The sequence below is a fragment of the Lampris incognitus genome, chromosome 2 (assembly GCF_029633865.1).
Source record: "Lampris incognitus isolate fLamInc1 chromosome 2, fLamInc1.hap2, whole genome shotgun sequence".
NCBI lineage: Eukaryota > Metazoa > Chordata > Actinopteri > Lampriformes > Lampridae > Lampris > Lampris incognitus.
This window is the reverse complement of record NC_079212.1, coordinates 43,102,108-43,120,562: the sequence shown is the minus strand read 5'-3', so window position 1 is coordinate 43,120,562 and position 18,455 is coordinate 43,102,108. Positions and strand designations below refer to the sequence as shown.

At 46.6% G+C, this 18,455-nt stretch overlaps 1 protein-coding gene across 3 annotated transcripts in view; it reads left to right on the top strand.

The window, feature by feature from the left end:
- Positions 1-18,455, top strand: part of atp13a2 (ATPase cation transporting 13A2) — a 60,574-nt gene that overhangs the window by 15,160 nt on the left and 26,959 nt on the right. For 2 of the 3 annotated variants that reach the window (XM_056273012.1, XM_056273010.1), the window contains exons 3-15: positions 6,333-6,500; positions 8,112-8,170; positions 8,348-8,414; positions 8,493-8,572; positions 9,499-9,576; positions 11,847-11,916; positions 12,113-12,247; positions 12,416-12,482; positions 16,765-16,896; positions 17,133-17,294; positions 17,489-17,599; positions 17,918-17,964; positions 18,120-18,308. In XM_056273012.1, the coding sequence (XP_056128987.1) occupies positions 6,333-6,500; positions 8,112-8,170; positions 8,348-8,414; positions 8,493-8,572; positions 9,499-9,576; positions 11,847-11,916; positions 12,113-12,247; positions 12,416-12,482; positions 16,765-16,896; positions 17,133-17,294; positions 17,489-17,599; positions 17,918-17,964; positions 18,120-18,308 (1,365 nt within the window). The remainder of the gene's footprint in view (positions 1-6,332; positions 6,501-8,111; positions 8,171-8,347; positions 8,415-8,492; positions 8,573-9,498; positions 9,577-11,846; positions 11,917-12,112; positions 12,248-12,415; positions 12,483-16,764; positions 16,897-17,132; positions 17,295-17,488; positions 17,600-17,917; positions 17,965-18,119; positions 18,309-18,455) is intronic. The other variant, XM_056273011.1, reaches the window with a different exon arrangement.

Below are 18,455 nucleotides of genomic sequence, written 5' to 3'. Positions count from 1 at the left end.
ACCTTGTTTGCTGGAATGCTTGGTAGGCCTCTTCTCCTTTCTCAAGAGCTCTCAAGAGATCTATGGTCACATCAGGTGGAGCCATGTTGCCAGTGGAGAGGCTAACCAAATCAATCTCATCAGGGGACATAGGATTGAGCCAGTTATTCTCCATAAGGTCCATGAGAGACTGGACATCTGCTTCATCTCTCTTGATCCTTGGACTCTGTAGATCTGGATGAGACCATTTGCACCTGCCTTGCCTTGACCTGTCAGGTCTCTCAGCTGTCTGAGGTACATGCTTCTATACTCAGCTGTGAGATAATATTTGGTCACAGCTCCTGGCTTCAAGCTGAATCCCTTTGTCCCTCCAGCTGTTTGGGTGTCTTTGTTCACCGTTTCTTCTATAGCTTGGTCAACAGGGATTCGGCCAAAGGGATTGGTGGAGCCCAGTTGGACTGAGAAGCCTCCTTCCATGAATTCTGTGTACACATCTGGGTGTGTGATGGGCAGCTCAGACATCTGGGCATAGTAGTAGGGGAGGTAGCGTGCATAATTCATCCTGTCATAAGCAAAGCACCATGGGATCATTGCTCGAATGCTAGCCAAGTGTAGCATCCAGTCTCCCTCTCTGGATGCTCGGATGAGCCCCAACAAGATTTCAACCATGTCCAAATAGGACATCCAGAAGTTCGAGAGGCTGCCGTTTCCACCTCTAAGGAACTCACGGTAGACTTCAAATAGATCCATGATGCGTGTACAAGAGCTGTTCTCAAGGACCTCCTTCAAAGCATGTTGTGAGACTTCTTTCCCAAGGCTGTCAATGGTCTTCAGTGTCTCATTCAGGTGAATCATGTCATTCCTGTGAGTTTCTTCCAACCAGGACAGGAAACCATTCAAGGTCAGTCGCATGAGAGCCTCATACAGGAGCTTGTGTAGTCGCACTGCCCTGTTGTACTTGCGGCCATCCATAACACCAGCAATTGAGCCTTCTGCAATCATGCCAGACTCAATGCAGAGGTCTTTGAGTCCAGCATCTTGGAAACGCTTTCCTATTATTGCCAGCAGTGTGCAGATGGTGTGGAATACCCCAAGCCTAACGATGATATCATGGAACTTGTCATGGTGTTTCCATGTGATCTCGACAGCCTTCGCATACAGGGCTTGGTCAAAGACACAGACAATCTTCCTCAGGCCTAAGCACTGCATGATGCTCAGTGACTGGTTAAGCACCTCGTTGACAGTAGACATTTGTGTCGCTGGAGCATTGATGGTAGGCAGATAGCCTATATTGTCGGGGATGACCGTCATCTCTCCTCGAGTCAGGATGTTGAAGCCTGTCCAGCTGCTGACTGACTGTTCTTCTTGTTGTGACATGCGTGCTAGGACCCAAAGAAGGTTTTTCTCTCTGGCAAGCTTAGTATTGGCTGCAGTATCGGCATCTGACTTTTTGCTTTGTGGTGGCCCTACCCGTTGTCCAGCATTGTAAGTTGGTAACATTGGTGGGGGTCCATCAATACTTCTCTTCTTTGTTTTGGGAACAGTGGGCATGGGTTGGACAGGAAGTGGGTTGACTGGCTTTGCTTGCACAGCAATCCCATTGACTCTGTGAGATGTTCCCTCACCACTGACAGTTTCTTCAAGACGGTCGATATTGTCCCAGGCTAAAGTTGTGAATATGCCAGGATGGATGTTAGCTGGAAGGGCAATACCACTCCCTGATGATGAGAGTTTCTGGAGACACAGGGCAGTGTTGATCTCTTCCATCTTGAATAGGACACACTGTGACAAAGTCGGTTGAGGATGTTTATCAACTCTACATTTCCTGTCAACGATTTGACACTGAATGGCAGAACAATGTGCTTGGAAGGCTTGGTATTTCCACATGTCACTGCATATACTATGTCATGGCCAAATGACTGCAGAAGGCACTGCACTCTCTGGGATGCATGATCAGGATCATTTGAGCCTGTGAGTAGAGAGTACAGGAAGATAATGAGCGACTCTGGAATGGTAGGACATTCTGCTTCTGGTTTGACTTCAGGCGGCCAGGTTTGAGGAACATCTTGACTTTTAATGTCTACTCTCAATTTGATGGCTGCTTTGGCTATAACATCTTGTGCACTGACACTTTTCAGGGTCTGCAGCTCCCTTTTGAGAGACTGATTTTCTTTGGCAAGTTCCCTCATGGACAAGTTATCGTGATAGAGGAGGAATTTTCCTTTCTCATCAGGGAATATCTGCAAGGCTCCAGCAAACTCACTCTCCAGGTTTCGCCTTATGTGCTTCTTGGTTGATTCCTTGACTTGGGCAATGCCTTGGGAGTTCATTGAAGCTAGCAGTCTAGAAGAGAGATCAGTCATTGTCATCACTTGAGGATTGCCAAAAAGCTCCATCCTGATGAAGAGGAACAGCTCATTGTATGCCTTATTCACAGCAGCTTCATACTGGGCTGCAGCATCATCATCTTCATTGCTGGCAACCTCTCCTTTGGAAACCTCTTCTTTGGTGTAAAGTCTATAGCATGACCTGTGGTAGTGCCCTTCAGCTGCTACAAGGTCTCTACTCACAATGGCAAGGATTCTGCTGTCCCTTTTCTTTGTGGCTGCACTCCTGATCTTTGCATCAGCTCGCAGTTCTCGACACTGCACCAGTACTTCTCTCGTATTCTGTCTCTTGGAATATTTGCTGTTTTTCTGACAAAATATGCACTCTGCATCATAAGTCCTAGATGTACTTGGAGCATGTCGAGCTACTCTCTTAGATTGTTTCTCTTCAGCAGAGACACAACTTTTCTTTTCTTTTGCAAGGAGGCCATCAAGAATTTGCTTCATAGTGAAGATACTGCGACACTTTCTGTGGTAGTAGATTGCTGGAATCTGTCCCTCAGGAATGTCTTTTGCCAGTTTCAAAACTGGTGCATGATTTCGTATCTGAGCTGCCCTGAGCAGAGTTCTCCATGAGTCGACACTTTGTAGTGAAACCAGCTTATCTGTATCATCAGAACAGTGGATAATGCACTCCACCCGTGGGCGCTTTGGTATTGGGTAAAAACTTGCTTGTTCACCAGTGGCCATATTCAGTCAGTTTTCACCTGCCACATACAAACAAATACATGTAACTTTGGTGTATGAACACTACTAAAACAAAGTTTACTTTGCTTCACCAGCGTCATATTACCATTATTTATCTTACATAGCCACAAATAGATACATTACCTAGTTGCTATGCAACAGCTGTATTTTGTCCACATGATGCCGCTAAAATCAACACAAGATGAAAGTTCCTCGTAGCCACTTTAACTAATCATATTAACATATACATTAAAAGAACATGCTAACATTATGGGAAATTAGCTTACAATCTTCTCCAGAGTGAGACAAGAAGATAGATACCAGTTTCCTCTATATGTGTTTAGTAGAAAGCTATCTGGCTGCACGTTAGCCTAGCTTAGCACAATGAATGGAAGTACACAGTACTGGTTATCCTTGGTTGTTGGCCAACTAAGAACTGTCCCAGAGTTTAAGCTAGGCTAATCAGTACCAGGGGTGTTGAAATGCTATATTTGTAAAAATCTGGGCAAATACACAATCGTGAGAGGCACAGAAACAGGTTTCCTGAAAGACAAATGAAATAGCTGCTCATTTGGAAAGGTTATCATGTATTATTTTACTTCTGTTAGTGTACCAAATAAAATGGCACCAGTGAAGTTGTGTCACCTTGGGTGATATCGATATCTGGTCTGACCCATGGACTAACTGGCTTTGGTCTAGTTAGTTTCTTAGTAATAATAACCTTCTAATTTAAGGTTCACAATCACCTCACACAATGAAATAGTATGGGTATATTATACATTTCCTGAATCTTTACAGTCCTGTGAGTATTCCAGTTTTTGTGTTTTGTGTCCCTGATATTCCTAGATGCCACAGGGCTAAAAGAAAGTATATAGTTTAGGCGAACATTGCAGAAAGATGTGTGTTATTGACGGGTTGAAGAGCTCAAGTGACCTCTATATTTGTGAGAAATATCCACAACAGGGCTTGAATGAAAGCTAAGAAGGTCCCCTTTAAAATGATACCAAAGACAATATTATAGAACATTGAAAAATGTCCTGACCATGAGGCTAAACCAGGATATGCACCAGCGTCTAAAATGCAATTTACTTTAGGGGGTGGTTAACTTCATGAGCTGATAACTGTGATACAGCTGCCACTCAGGAATGGTTATCATACCAAAATATCATCTACAGACATGGATCCTTTCAAAAATTATAAGTAAGTTTTGCCACCTTGAGTGTACCGAAATAGGAAATTTTGGGCTCTGGCCCATGGACTATAGGGTCACCCAAAGTGGATTGGTCAAGGTGGAGATTCCAGACGAAGCTTGATCCAACAAAGACCTCAACGGCGTAACTGGTGGAAGATGTGTCCAGGTCACAACAACAGTGAAGGTGATGAAGGCTGCAACAGAGGGTGGTCCCCAACTGTCTTGGTTCTCCATGCCATTGGACTCTGGCCACCCCCTGCCAAGGACCGTGTGGTGGCTGCAGGCCCATCAGCCTCTCCATGTAAAAAGCTGTCACGTGCAGGCGTCCTCCCATGATGTGGCTCCAGGATCGGTCTCTAGACCCATCTGAGGACCCAGAGTGAGGACAGTCATACTCGACCCCGAGTGACCAATGTTATTGTTGTTGTATCGTGCGCCGAATGAAATAAACATCTGCAGCTGAATAGCTCAGTAGGTAAGAACAACAGCTTTCCCGCTGGAGATCAGGGGTTCAAACCCCGGTTGGAACGAGTCTCCAGTAAGAGTCCGTGGCTTTGACTCCTAATGCTGTACAAGCCAACTGCCTGTCAGATGTGCGTCGCTTTGGATAAAAGTTTCTTGCTAAATGAAATTGTAAAATAAACGTTTGCCTGATTAGCCTGCGTCCTGCACTTACCCTACAGCACATACTGCTGAAATTGCCATGAGCAGACGTTTGTCTTTTTTGATCAAGAAACAAAATAAAAATGTCTGAATCCACGTCATGGACAGTAGAGTAGACGCTGGCTTTGATTGACCAGCATCGCATGTGCATTATGTAGATAGATGCGGTTACAAGGCGTCATTTGTTATCGTTGTATTTTTTTTCTGTGGGACTTTCTGGTCCTGATTTCAGATCTAATAGAAACACAAACAATAACCATGCACGAGACTCCTCGACGGCTTCATTACGGCCTCGGTGTAATAACAGAGCAAGACAATAGTTGTATGGAACACACAGAAAGTGTCACCTCCACCTCGTTAATTGGCAGCATTTCTAGGGACAACTGCCCTTCCGGATAGTTACCCTGGCCTTGACAACACCAAACCCATACCTAAATTTAACCGTACCAAACCCATTCCTTCACTTAACCTTGAGGTGGGAGATGTTTGAGGTGTCTTTTGACCTTATCTTTAACTTATAGTTTCTGCTTAGCGTAACCGTGGCCACAATTTTTAACGGTCACAGATTTTGGTGTAACCCGTGTTTATCTGACCTGACAGGTAATGTCACAGCAAGAAAAAGTGGAACAGGGCGTCCGGATAGCATAGCAGTCTATTCTGTTGCCTACCAACACGGGGATCGTCGGTTTGAATCCCCGTGTTATCTCGGGCTTGGTCGGGCGTCCCTACAGACACAATTGGCCATGTCTGCGGGTGGGAAGCCGGATGTGGGTATGTGTCCTGGTCGCTGCACTAGCGCCTCCTCTGGTCGGTTGGGGCGCCCGTTCGGGGGGGGGGGGGGCAGGAGGGGGAACTGGGGGGTATAGCGTGATCCTCCCACGCACTACGCCACCCTGGCGAAACCCCTCACTGTCAAGGGAAAAGAAGTGGCTGGCACATGTATCGGAGGAGGCATGTGGTAGTCTGCAGCCCTCCCCGGATCGGCAGAGGGGATGGAGCAGCGACCGGGATGGCTCGGAAGAGTGGGGTAATTGGCCGGATACAATTGGGGGGGGGGGGGGTAATGATAATATTGACTGTAGAAGTGGTAGATTATCTGTCCAGCTGAAGCATCGCCACAACATCATCACATTTCAGTACTTTTTATTTGCCTCGGAACATGTTTGCCATTGCTCATCCTGCCGGGTCAATAGCAGTATATAAAGAGCATCTCCAACCATGATAAAGATGCCAGTTGGTATTTTACGTAACCTGGCTCCATGGTGCATATGGATAAGATAAATATTTATTAATGAAGGATAAATCCCAGATTTCAGCTTTAACAGTCTGGTCTTTATAAAACTGTTTTATAATGCAAACTGCTGAATCAATGAATGACTTTGAATGCATCATTCCTTACACACACACACACACACACTCACCAGGATGTGCAGGGCTTCAGGCGTGTATGCTGGCGTGTGTGGCTGTGTCGTCTGGGAGCTGTGCTGTCTGCGGGTCTCCTCCTGGTTTTATTTCATTGGCGCCCACGGCTCGCTGTCCTTGCCCGCTGCTGTTCCTGCCCTCCAGCCTTGGCAGATGTCCTGCTGCTAAGAGTAAGAGAATAACGGACACATTCATATCACGAGACAAAGCCAGGCTCTTCCCCGAGTCACAGTCAGTTGAGTAGGTTCATCTGGACACACCGTTTATTGAGAGAAACGCTTCATCACTTATCTAAGTGACCTCTTCAGTCTCAGCTGACTGCAGGTATCCCCACCCTTATAAACAATACTCTGGCATAACGACCCAAAACAATGGTTTCATATGCAAATTATTGTGACCATTAACTAGAGTTACAATGGCCATCTGTACTGCTCACAGAGGATTGGGAATGTTTGTAAGATGGTGACAGATGTACTCTTGTCCCCCCCAGTTCAGGGATGGTCATTCCCACCTCGCTCCTAGACCCATCTACACCCATCTACAGGCCAGTGGCCACTCTTTCAAGGATGAGGATGTGCACATCCTTGATAGGGAGAAACGCTGGTTTGAACAGGGAGTCAACGAGGCCATCTATGTGAAGAGGGAACAATGATCCTTGAACCAAGGGTGGCTGTGGGGGGGCTAAGAGTACATCTGTCACCATCTTACAATGCTGTGATTTCAACCATTTCCCAATCCTCTGTGGATAGCACACATGGCTATTCTCAGCATGTCGGCAGCCATACCAGCATGTACCCTGGCTCTGCCAAATGACGGAAGTTAAGCAGGTGTGGGCTTGGCTAGTACTTAGATGGGAGACCTCCCGGGAAAATTAGTTGCTGCCGGAAGTGGTGTCGGTGGGCCAGTAGGGAACAGTCTTCCCTCTGGTCCTAATAATAACAACAAATATCAAATCCCAGTGCAGTGACAGGGACACTGTGCTGTAGGAGATGCCGTCCTTCGGATGGGAGGTTAAACCGAGGTCCTGATTCGCTGTGGTCATTAAAGATCCCATGGCACTTACTGCAAAGAGTAAGGGGTTCCCCGGTGTCCTGGCAAAACTCCAAACCTGGCTCTCTCCATCTGGCCACCTAATCATCCTCCCATGTCATTGACTCAATGATCCCTCCCTCTCCACCTCAAGCGGATGTGTGGTGGGCGTTCTGGTGCAAAAATGGCTGCCGTGCATCACCCAGGTGGTGCTACACATTGGTGGTGGTTGAAGTAAGTTACTCCCTTCAGTATGAAGCACTTTGGGTATCTAGAAAAGCGCTATATAAATGTAAGCCATTATTATTATTGTAACTCGAGTTAATGGTAGCGCCTATTTGCATATGAAACAGATTGTTGGTTTCGGTTATTACGCCACTGTATTGTTTACAAGGGTGGGGATACCTGCAGTCAGTTGCGACTGAAGAGGGCACTTAGATGAGTGGTGAAACGTATGTCAGTAAACGTGTCTAGATGAACTGATTAAACTTTCTGTGATTCCTTTATCTGGGTTATTGAGCATGCATAAAGACATCTTCCCTGAGTGTTTGATTTTCTTGGCTTGCCTACTTCTTCCATGAAACAGTGCTGTTTAACTTGATTTTATAGTCTTAGTCATTATCTGACTCACTGCGTATCATAATTGCAGACTATAATATGCTTCATTCATTTACCATGATGTACGGCTGGTCATTGCCTTGTGAATATCGGTGAGGTTAGGTGTGTATTTTAACGTGTCTTGTTTCCTTCAGGATCATTTTGGCCAGCAGCATGTTGTGGAGGTTCTCACAGAGGAGATGGAGGAGGGCAGGTCGGATATTTTTTTTCAGTCAATCAGAGATGCTAATCTTCAGCTCCTCAACCCCCACGCCTTAATAATTTTATTTATTTATTACCCCAAGTTGACAGAAATGTCACAGTGAAAATAAATTGTTGGCGACATATAGGAGATCGTGGGCCTTACTTATCACAGGTTCCTCCCTTTCAGCATGAACCTGTTGGAAGACGTGGGTGAGACCGAATGGAGGGATACGGTCAAACTAAACACAGAGCAGGTAAGGAACAGTCGGAAGTGTCGGGTCTTTGATACGACTTCTTATCTTGAATAATGCTTGACTTCTGGTGTCTTTTAGAAAACACTGCTGCGATACTTCCTGTTTGAGGGGTTGCGCTACATCTGGCTGGCCAGAAGAGGAGCCTTCTGTCATGCTAGGTACTGTAGGAGCAGACCGTAGGACTAGTGTACCTGGGGTTTAAACGGGTATTGTTTAGTAGAGTGGGCAGTAAAATAGGCACATCTTTTGGCGAGTTGTAGTTTTAAATGATGTAGCGATACATTTGATATCTTCATGTTTATTTCAGTAGGTTCTTAGGACTGAGAAAGGTCACATGAAACTGGATCACACAAACAGTCTGGTTTGCCTCTGGCTTGGTCGGGCGTCCCTACAGACACAATTGGCCGTGTCTGCGGGTGGGAAGCCGAATGTGGGTATGTGTCCTGGTCGCTGCACTAACGTCTGGTCGGTCGGGGCGCCTGTTCAGGAGGGGGAACTGGGGGGAATAGCATGATCCTCCCACGCGCTACGTCCCCCTGGTGAAGCTCCTTACTGTCAGGTGAAAAGAAGCGGCTGGCGACTCCACATGTATCAGAGGAGGGGTGTGGTAGTCTGCAGCCCTCCCCGGATCAGCAGAGGGGGTGGAGCAGCGACCGGGGACAGCTCAGAAGAGTGGGGTAATTGGCCGGGTACAATTGGGGAGAAAAGGGGGGGGGGGAGCAAACCAGTTTGGTTTGTATAACTCCACAGACATGAGCAAAATGTGGCCAGGGCTCATGCTTGGTAAATGTGAGTCATAAGAGTCATTTGAGCCACTTTGACTTTTCTCATAATTTCTGGCAAAATCCCTCCATATCAGTTTACAGCAACAGTGTTTCACTGTAAGCTCACTTAGGAAGGCTTCATAGACATAGTGCAGTGCATTGTGTTGACCGGTATGTTTCCATGGTTGAAAAACCATCTTAACATCACACAGGAAAAAAAAGCAAAACAGGATTCATATTTATAGCAATGAAGTGGGTAGGAGTTGAAGTGTTCCTCATTTTTCATTTGAAATGTTCATAAATCTCCTCTTTATGTGCAGTGTCCTGAATGAAGACTGGACCTGTAATGATCTGCACGCCTTCCAAAAGGGCCTTAGTCCCCTTGAGCAAAGTACAAGGTATGAGGGATCAGTTCTGACATGGTATTTTTCATACTGTGGGGTACATCGACCCTCAGTAACTATTTAGTTATTCACAGAAAGGTGAATCAGTTCATTGAAACACAACTTTTAGTGAGAGAAACGTTTCATCACTCATCCAAGTGGCCTCTTCAGTCTCAACTGACTGTATCCCCACCCTTACACACACAACAGCTGCGTTATGACCGAAACCAGTGATGGGTTTCATATGCCAACTTGTCATTTTTCACATCCTCCCTGGTGATCTTGATGTGGTTGTCCACGGTGAAATGTGATGCGTCCTGAGATTTAATTTTAACCCAGGTTTCGTCCACAAATCTGAACCAACTATTATCGAGTCTGAGGTCATTCTGTTCAGTCCCAAAAATTCCGTCAGCCCTTTTGGCACTAATCTTTGTGGTCTGGCAGGTAGTCTAAGCAGGCATCTGGGAATCTTGAGGTAATATTCGATGCTAACCTTGGTTTTGATCATCAAATCAAACATGTTGTTCGGTCATGCTTTCTCCAGCTCAAGCTAATCTCCAAAATTAGGTCATTTTTAAAAAATTTTCATTTTTCTATTTATTAAATTTATTTCTGATTTTTCCCTTTTTCTCCCAATTTAGTGGCCAATCGATCCCTATTTTAATTCAAACACCCACCCTCGTACTGCATGCGTTCGCCAACTGCATCTCCCCGGCCGGCAGTCTCGAAGGAGACGCCTCGCCACTTTCCTGACAAGGCGAATCCAGGCCGAACCACTGCTTTTTTCCGACTCACCCAGAGACGCATTCATGTGACGAACACAAGCCGACTCCGTCCCCTCCCGAAGACAGCGTTGCCAATATTGCTGCTTCATCGAGTCCGGCCATAGTCTGATCTGACGAGACCGAAATTAGGTCATTTTTATCAATTGCCGATCTGCAAAAAGTTGTACATGCTTTTATCTGTTCTCGGCTTGACTAATGTAATGCACTTTATTCTGGTATCAGCAAGGGCTCCCTCCACCATCTGCTGTTGGTACAAAATGCTGCTGCTCAGCTCACTACCGGGACAAAGAGGCATGACCATATCACTCCTGTGCTTGCCTCCCTACCCTGGCTCCCTGTTTATATTTCTAATTGATTTTGAAAATTTACTGCTCACTTTTAAGGCTTTAAATGGTCTTGCTCCTACATATATTTGTGATTTCTTGACCTGGTATATGCCCCCTCGACCATTAAGGTCTGCAGATGGAGCCCTGCTGGTTATTCCCAGGTCTCGGTTTGTTACAAAGGGTGATGGGGCTTTTGCTGTTAGAGCCCCTAGATTATGGACCTCTCTTCCTGTTGGACTAGGACAAACCAAGTCTATAGCTTCTTTTAAATCTCTGCTTAAAACTCTTATGGAAGCTTTTACAAATGTCTGATATTTGATTTTATTTGTACTGTATTTATTTTTACTCTTACTTATTTGATCTTACTCTTATTTTTGCCTTGTCTGGTTTTATCTTTTCTTTTTTTTTGTGAAGCACTTTGTAACATTGTTTTACAAAAGTGCTATATAAATAAAATGATTAGGGCGTCTGGGTAGCGTAGCGGTCTATTCCATTGCCTACCAACACGGGGATCGTCGGTTCGAATCCCTGTGTTACGTCCGGCTCTGTTGGGCGTCCTTACAGGCATGATGGGCCATCTCTTCGGGTAGGAAGCCAGATGTGGGTGTGTGTCCTGGTTGCTGCACTGGCGCCTCCTCTGGTCGGTCGGGGCGCCTGTGTGGGGGGGGGACTGGGGGGAATAGCGTGGTTCTCCCACGTGCCATATCCCCCTGGCGAAACTCCTCACTGTCAGGTGAAAAGAAGCGTCTGGCGACTCCACATGTATCAGAGGAGGCATGTGGTAGTCTGCAGCCCTCCCCGGGTCGGCAGAGGGGTTGGAGCAGCGACCGGGACGGCTCGGAAGATTGGCCAAGTATAACTGGAAGAAAAAGGGGGCAAAAATCAAAAACAAAAAACGAATATATAAAATTATTATCATCATTCCCCAATCCTCTGTGAATAGTACACGTGACCATTGAAACTCTAGTTAATGGTCAGCTCTACTTGCATATGAAACCAATCATTGGTTTCGGTCGTTATGCACCTGTGCAGTTTATAAGGTTGGGGGATACCCGCAGTCAGTTGAGACTGACGAAATCACTTGGTTTCCCCCACCAATCGTGTCCAGATGAACTGATTCACCTTTCTGTACCTGGGTTATTATTGTTGTTATTCATTGCCTCGATTCTTTCAGGAAGCTGGTGTATGGGCCCAACCTTATTGATGTGCCTGTGAAGTCTTACACACGACTGCTGTTTGAGGAGGTGAGGTGGAAGATAATCTGTGTTAAAATGGGTGAGATCGAGCTGTGATCAGAGCATGACTCAAAATCCAGCATTTAACTGTGAATCTGTGATCTACCTTGTTGGATTTTTCGAAAGTAAGTGATTGCTTGAGTAAACATTAGCTCCTGTATTTAATTTCTTCTTTTCTTGCCCCTCTGTTCATCTCCCATACCAGGTTCTCAACCCATTTTACATGTTCCAAGTATTCAGCATTACCTTGTGGATGACTGATAGATATTATTATTATGCGTCCTGCATTATCCTCATCTCGCTGTTATCTATCGGCATCTCTCTGTATGAGACCCGCAAGGTGAGCCTGAAGAACCAACTGGCTTACGTCCTCCCCTCTGGGCATGGAGGTTTATTTAAGATCTTTTTGTAAAGGTTGATGGCGTATTAATAGCCCACCACTGTATAATTAGATATTTGCATCTGGGCTTTTTCTGAGCTAAAATGAGCTCCTCTCATGACTCCACAGCAAAGCACTACTCTCCGCAGCATGGCTCAGCTCATCACTAACGTCACTGTGTGCAGAAGCTCAGGAGGTGGGTCTTTCCAAGTACACCCTCCCTTGTATGAAGCTTTTGACTAGTTTAGAGTAATAATCTATTTGAAATTATTAAATTTGCTCACCTTTAGACTTGGACTGCTTTTATTGGTCATTGCCTTATATGCATGTCTCATACTTACAAGTGAACGAAATTACGTTTCACAAGGACCTCAGTGCCACGTAAAAACAAATAACACAATAAATATTAAAAACAGAAACTGCATTAAAAACAAGAATTACTTCATAGACCTAAACATCACAAGCACCCCTGACACGGACAGTGAGTAAGAAGGTCAAAAGTCATTTTATGGGAGATCTAAGAGTTCCGGCTGTTGAGGAACCTCACAGCCTGAGGAATGAAACTGTTGCACAGTCTGGTGGAGGCAGCACGGATGCTCCGGTGCCTCCTGCCAGAGGGTAGGAGAGTGAAGTGGATGTGGGAAGGGTGGGTGGGACGGGTCCTTCACGATGCTGAGAGCCTTCCGGGTGCACAGTGTCAAAAATGGTCCGGATGGGTGGGAGAGCGGTTCCTGTGATCTTTCCAGCCGTCTTCACTATCCGCTGTAGGGATTTGCGGTCAGAGGCCTTGTAGTTCCCATGCCAGACAGTGATACAGCTGGTCAGAATGCTCTCTATGGGGCCTCTGTAGAATGTGATGAGGATGGGTGGGGGGCAGACTCACCTTCAGACACCGCAGGAAGTGAAGATACTGCTGGGCCTTGGAGAGCACAGTGACGTGAGGACCAGGAGAGGTCCTCTGTGAGGTGAACTCCCAGGAACGTAACACTGCTGACTCTCTCCGCGTCCATACCATTGATGGTCAGAGAGGTATGGGAGGCGCTGGTCTTTCTAAAGTCAGTAATGACCTCCTTAGTTTTTCCTATATTTAGGGAGAGGTTGTTGTTTTTGCACCTCGTCACCAGTTGATCCACCTCGGCTCTGTATGATGGTTCATCCTTGTTGCTGATGAGACCTACCACTGTGGTATCATCAGCAAACTTTATAATGAGGTTGGAGGTGGATGATGCTGTGCAGTTGTGAGTCAGCAGGGTGAACAAGAGTGGACCGAGCACACAGCCCTGTGGAGCGCCGGTGCTCAGTGTGATGGTCCTGGAGGTGATCTTGCCAATTTGCACTGACTGTAGCCTCCCCGTGAGGAAGTCCAGCACCCAGTTGCAGAGGGAGGTGTTAAGGCCCAGCTGGCTCAGCTTTTCGATCAGGTGTTGTGGTATGATTGTGTTAAAAGCTGAGCTGAAGTCAGTGAACAACATCCTCACATAGCTGTTCTTTCTCTTCAGGTGGGACAGGGCTGGATGAAGAGCAGAGGTTATGGCATCTTCTGTGGAGCGGTTAGCGCAGTATGCAAACTGGAGAGAGTCCGGAGTTGAGGGGACGCTGGACTTGATGTGCTCCCTGTCTAGCATCTCAAAGCACTTCATGATGATGGGAGTCAGTGCAATGGGGCGGTAGTCCTTGTGGCAGGACACAGGGGACTTGTTTGGCACTGGCATGATGGTGGAAGACTTGAAACACGTGGGGATGGCTGCCTGGGACAGCAAGATGTTGAAGATGTCAGCAAGGACATCTGCCAGCTGCTTAGCACAGTCCCTGATGGCTCGGCCTGGGATTCTGTCTGCACTCGCAGCTTTGTGTGGGTTGACTCTGGAGAGGGTCTTTCTCACGTCATCTGCGGTCACCTGCAGAACCCGGTCATCCACCAGGGATGTAGTCTTCACCACCGGCATGTTGTTAGGTCTTTCATATTGTGCGTAGAAGTAATTCAGTGCATCTGGGAGGGTGGGGGCACCACCACAGGTCTGAGGAGGCGGCTTGTAGCCAGTGAGGGCCTGGATGCCCTTCAACAAGCGCCGTGTGTCTCTGCTATCGGTGAAGTGGCTGTTTATTTTCTGTGCATATTGTCTTTTGGCCTCTCTGATGCCACACGACAGGTTGGCCCTTGCTGTCTTGAGGGCTGCCTTATCACCAGATCTGAATACAGCATTCCGGGTCCTGTCAGCCAGGGCTTCTGTTTGGGCTGCGAAGAGGTGGTTTTGGTGACTGTGACATTGTCTATACATTTATTGATGTAGGCTGTCACTGTGTATTCCTCCAAATCAGTATGCTCATCAGAGGAGGCTGCCGCTTTGAAAATGCCCCAGTCGGTGCTCTCAAAACAGTCCTGAAGAGCTGAAATAGACCCCTCTGGCCAGACCCTGATCTGTCGCTGAACCAGTTTGGCAAGTTTCAGAAGTGGCCTGTATGCTGTAATTGGCATAACAGAGATGTGTGAGTTTCCACGGTGGGGGCAGGGGAATGCTCTGTATGCATTCTTCTCATCAGTGTAAATGAGGTCCAGTTTGTTGTTTTCGCTGGTGGCAAATTTTACATGTTGATAACAGTTAGGAAATACAGTCTTCAGGTTTGCATGATCGAAATCCCCAGCAATAATGAAAAATCCGTCGAGGTACGCCGTTTGTTGTTTGCTGATGCCGTTGTGTAGTTCGCGCAGTGCCTCTGAGGCATTAGTGTTTGGGGGCAAGTACACGGCCACAATAACAACAACAGTGAATTCTCTCGGCAGCCGGCACTTGACAATTGTGAACTCCACGAGTGGAGAGCAGTGTTTACATCCCCGCCAGGGTTGCATGCACGATTGTGTGTGTGCGCGTGTTTGTGTCCGTGGCTAATCTTGCAGACTACGCGACCTATCACCCTAAAATACTTTTTTTGCACAGTTATGACTGTATGATGAAGAACCTCTCATCGTTGTGGTGATTAAAAACCTCCGAAAATTGCTTGTTCTCGGCTCGCTATCGCCGCTCCTTCTCCTCATTCACTCTCTAGCTCGCTCGACCAACACTGCTCCCTTATCGCTGCGCGATCCAAGTCAACGGCGCACATGCATGACTCAGATCTACGATTGACTCGGATCGGGCAACGAAATAATCAAAAGTTATTAAAAGAATTTTGATAATCCAAAAATGTGAACGTTATAAAGGAACAACTTCCTCTTGGTTGCTGTCAAAACAGGAAATGTTGCATATCTTGCACTGCCTGATCTGATCTTTTTTTTTTGGAGGGGGGGGTTAGTTCTCCCCTTTTTCTCCCCTATTGTACCTGGCCAATAACCCCACTGTTCTGAGCCATCCCGGTCGTTTCTCCACCCCCTCTGCCGATCCGGGGAGGGCTGCAGACTACCTACCACATGCCTCTTCCGATACATTTGGAGTCGCCAGCCGCTTCTTTTCACCTAACAGTGAGGAGTTTCACCAGGGGGATGTAACACATGGGAGGATTACGCTATTCCCCCCAGTTCTCCCTCCCCTTGAACAGGCGTCCCGACCAACCAGAGGAGGCGCAAGTGCAGCGACCAGGACACATACCCACATCTGGCCTCCTACCCGCAGACACGGCCAATTGTGTCTGTAGGGACGCCCGACCAAGCCGGAGGTAACACAGGGATTCGAACTGCCGAGCCCCGTGTTGGTAGGCAACGCAATAGACCACCACACCACCCGGACGCCCCGTCACTGCCTGATCTGAGTCAACCGTAGAGTGTGAGTCGTGCATGCTCGACTGTAAACAGTTTACCCAGCTTTATTATATTATGAAAATAAAGACAGGGTTAGAGTTAGACCAAAATGGCTGCATAGCAAACCTTTTCTGGACATGTCAGCCTATTAATATTTATGCATGGTTATGACTGTATGATAAGGACCTCTCGTGGTTGCGGTGATTGAAAACCTTTGCTGTTTTTCACCCAAGTCTGAGCACTGGAGAAGGGGAGATACGCAGGCAGTGCCTCTGTATTTTCCCTTCTCCCGGTGGGTGAAAAAAGGGGTGGTTTGTCACCAAGTCCGAGCACCGGAGAGGGGGCGACACGCCTGGCGGGGGTCTGCAGTTTACTGAGTACACTCATCTGGTTGAAATTGATTGTTTACCGGGTGTCAACATTGCTACTATTTTATTATATCAAATTTGACCTTTAGGCTCATTTGTCAATCAAAAAGTAGAACATGAATTTCAGTGTTATTTGGGTGTATCACATTGTCTGGGTGTTCAAACACAAAGCTTAAAAATGCTTTGTGTTTCGTTAGAAGGGCTAATGTAAGGTAACAGCTAAATTAAATTGACTACTTTTTAGAAATATTTTGAACAAAAAGTCTCAGTCGTAAAACGGCAAGTAAAGCAAATTACGTGTTTATTGTAGGCACCCAAAGCTGCTTCTTAGAGGAGCATCACATTTATCTGTGTTGGTGTGTGTGTGTTGGACCCAGAGGAGGAGTGTGTGAGTTCAGTGGAGCTGGTCCCAGGCGATTGTCTGGTCATCCCTCCGGAGGGCCTGCTGCTGCCCTGTGACGCCGCCTTGCTGGCCGGGGATTGCATGGTCAACGAAAGCATGCTGACAGGTGATCAGTACGCCCAACACAATAACATGACACATTCCATTTAGGCGACTTGCTAACACTACAGGGATATCACTGTATATCTATCCAGACGACTTTTCTTCCACAATAAAAGTAGCATGAAAAAAGGCTAGAAACTTCCTCCCTCTGCTTGATCATTTTGTCCAGAAAGTAGAAAACCCATTTGTTCCTCCAAGGTTGTCTCAATGCAGCAGTCTGCTCTCTCGTTCTGTTTCCAGGTGAAAGTGTCCCGGTTCTGAAAACCCCTCTGCCAGCAGGTGAGGGGAAGTACAGCTCTGAAACTCAGCGCAGACACACCCTGTTCTGTGGCACACAGATCCTCCAGGCCAAAGGAGAGGGGCCGGGTGGAAGAGGAGCCATTGCTGTGGTCGCAAGCACAGGTGAGTGCGAAGTTGGTTGTAAAACCTTATGTCATTAATGCCCAATCAAGTGCCATGGGTACTTGACTGGACATTAATTGAACACCAATCATTATCAGAAAGATGCCTTAAGGAGCTACTGACGTTATCTTGATCTTTATTTAGAGTTTCTGCCGCAAATCATTTCAGTGGTTCTTGGTGTTGCTGTCTCACAGGGTTCTTCACAGCCAAAGGTGACCTGGTCAGCTCCATTCTCTACCCTCAGCCCACCAACTTCCGCTTCTACCAGGACGCCACCAAGTTCCTGCTCTTCCTGGGCGGTATAGGTAAGCTACAGAGAGGTTAATCCAGTCTGACAGAGAGACTTCAGATTGGTCTGTGATCTTGTTAAATCCGATATTGAGCTTATCTGGGAATTGCCTGTTTTACTTGACTTCTGTGTAAAAGAGTGACAGTATACTCTCAGATGTGCCCACAAAAGCACGTTCCTGTTTTATCAGAGAAATCTGATGCCTTAAAAACTTTTCGTAAGCACAGATCTCAGGAGTGCTATTCTGTTCTAGGCCAGACCAATTTCTGCCACATTATTTTAAAGGCTGATTGAGGATTTATTAAAATTTGCCAATATTTTCTCTTTTGCTTAGCTCTGATTGGAACTATTTACAGCCTTGTGATCCTCAGCAGATCCAACGTAAGTGTCCTACCCACTATCCAGTGTTAACCGGATCTGATGTTTGTATAAATTCAATGTAATGACGAAGGCCATGTATACTGCATCTCATGTTTCCACCTTACATGCCAACAGTAAGTAAGGCAAAGTTGGTGTGTGGTTTATCTGGTCCCCAGATAACAATAATGGAGTTGGTGATAAGGGCCCTGGATATAGTGACTATCGTGGTGCCCCCTGCCCTGCCTGCTGCCATCACCACTGGCTCTATCTATGCCCAGCGCCGTCTGAAGAGCAAGGGGGTCTTCTGCATCAGTCCACCACGCATCAACATCTGTGGCAAAGTCTCAGTCTTCTGCTTCGACAAGGTTTGTAGGGTTTGTGAGTGGAGGAGAGTGTCAACCACATTAAACTTTGTATAATCGTCTAAATCATGATGCAATTACTTGAGATATGGACTTGGACTTCATATATGGCATATGGCGGCGCGAATTCACATTTGGAGTAGCCTCACC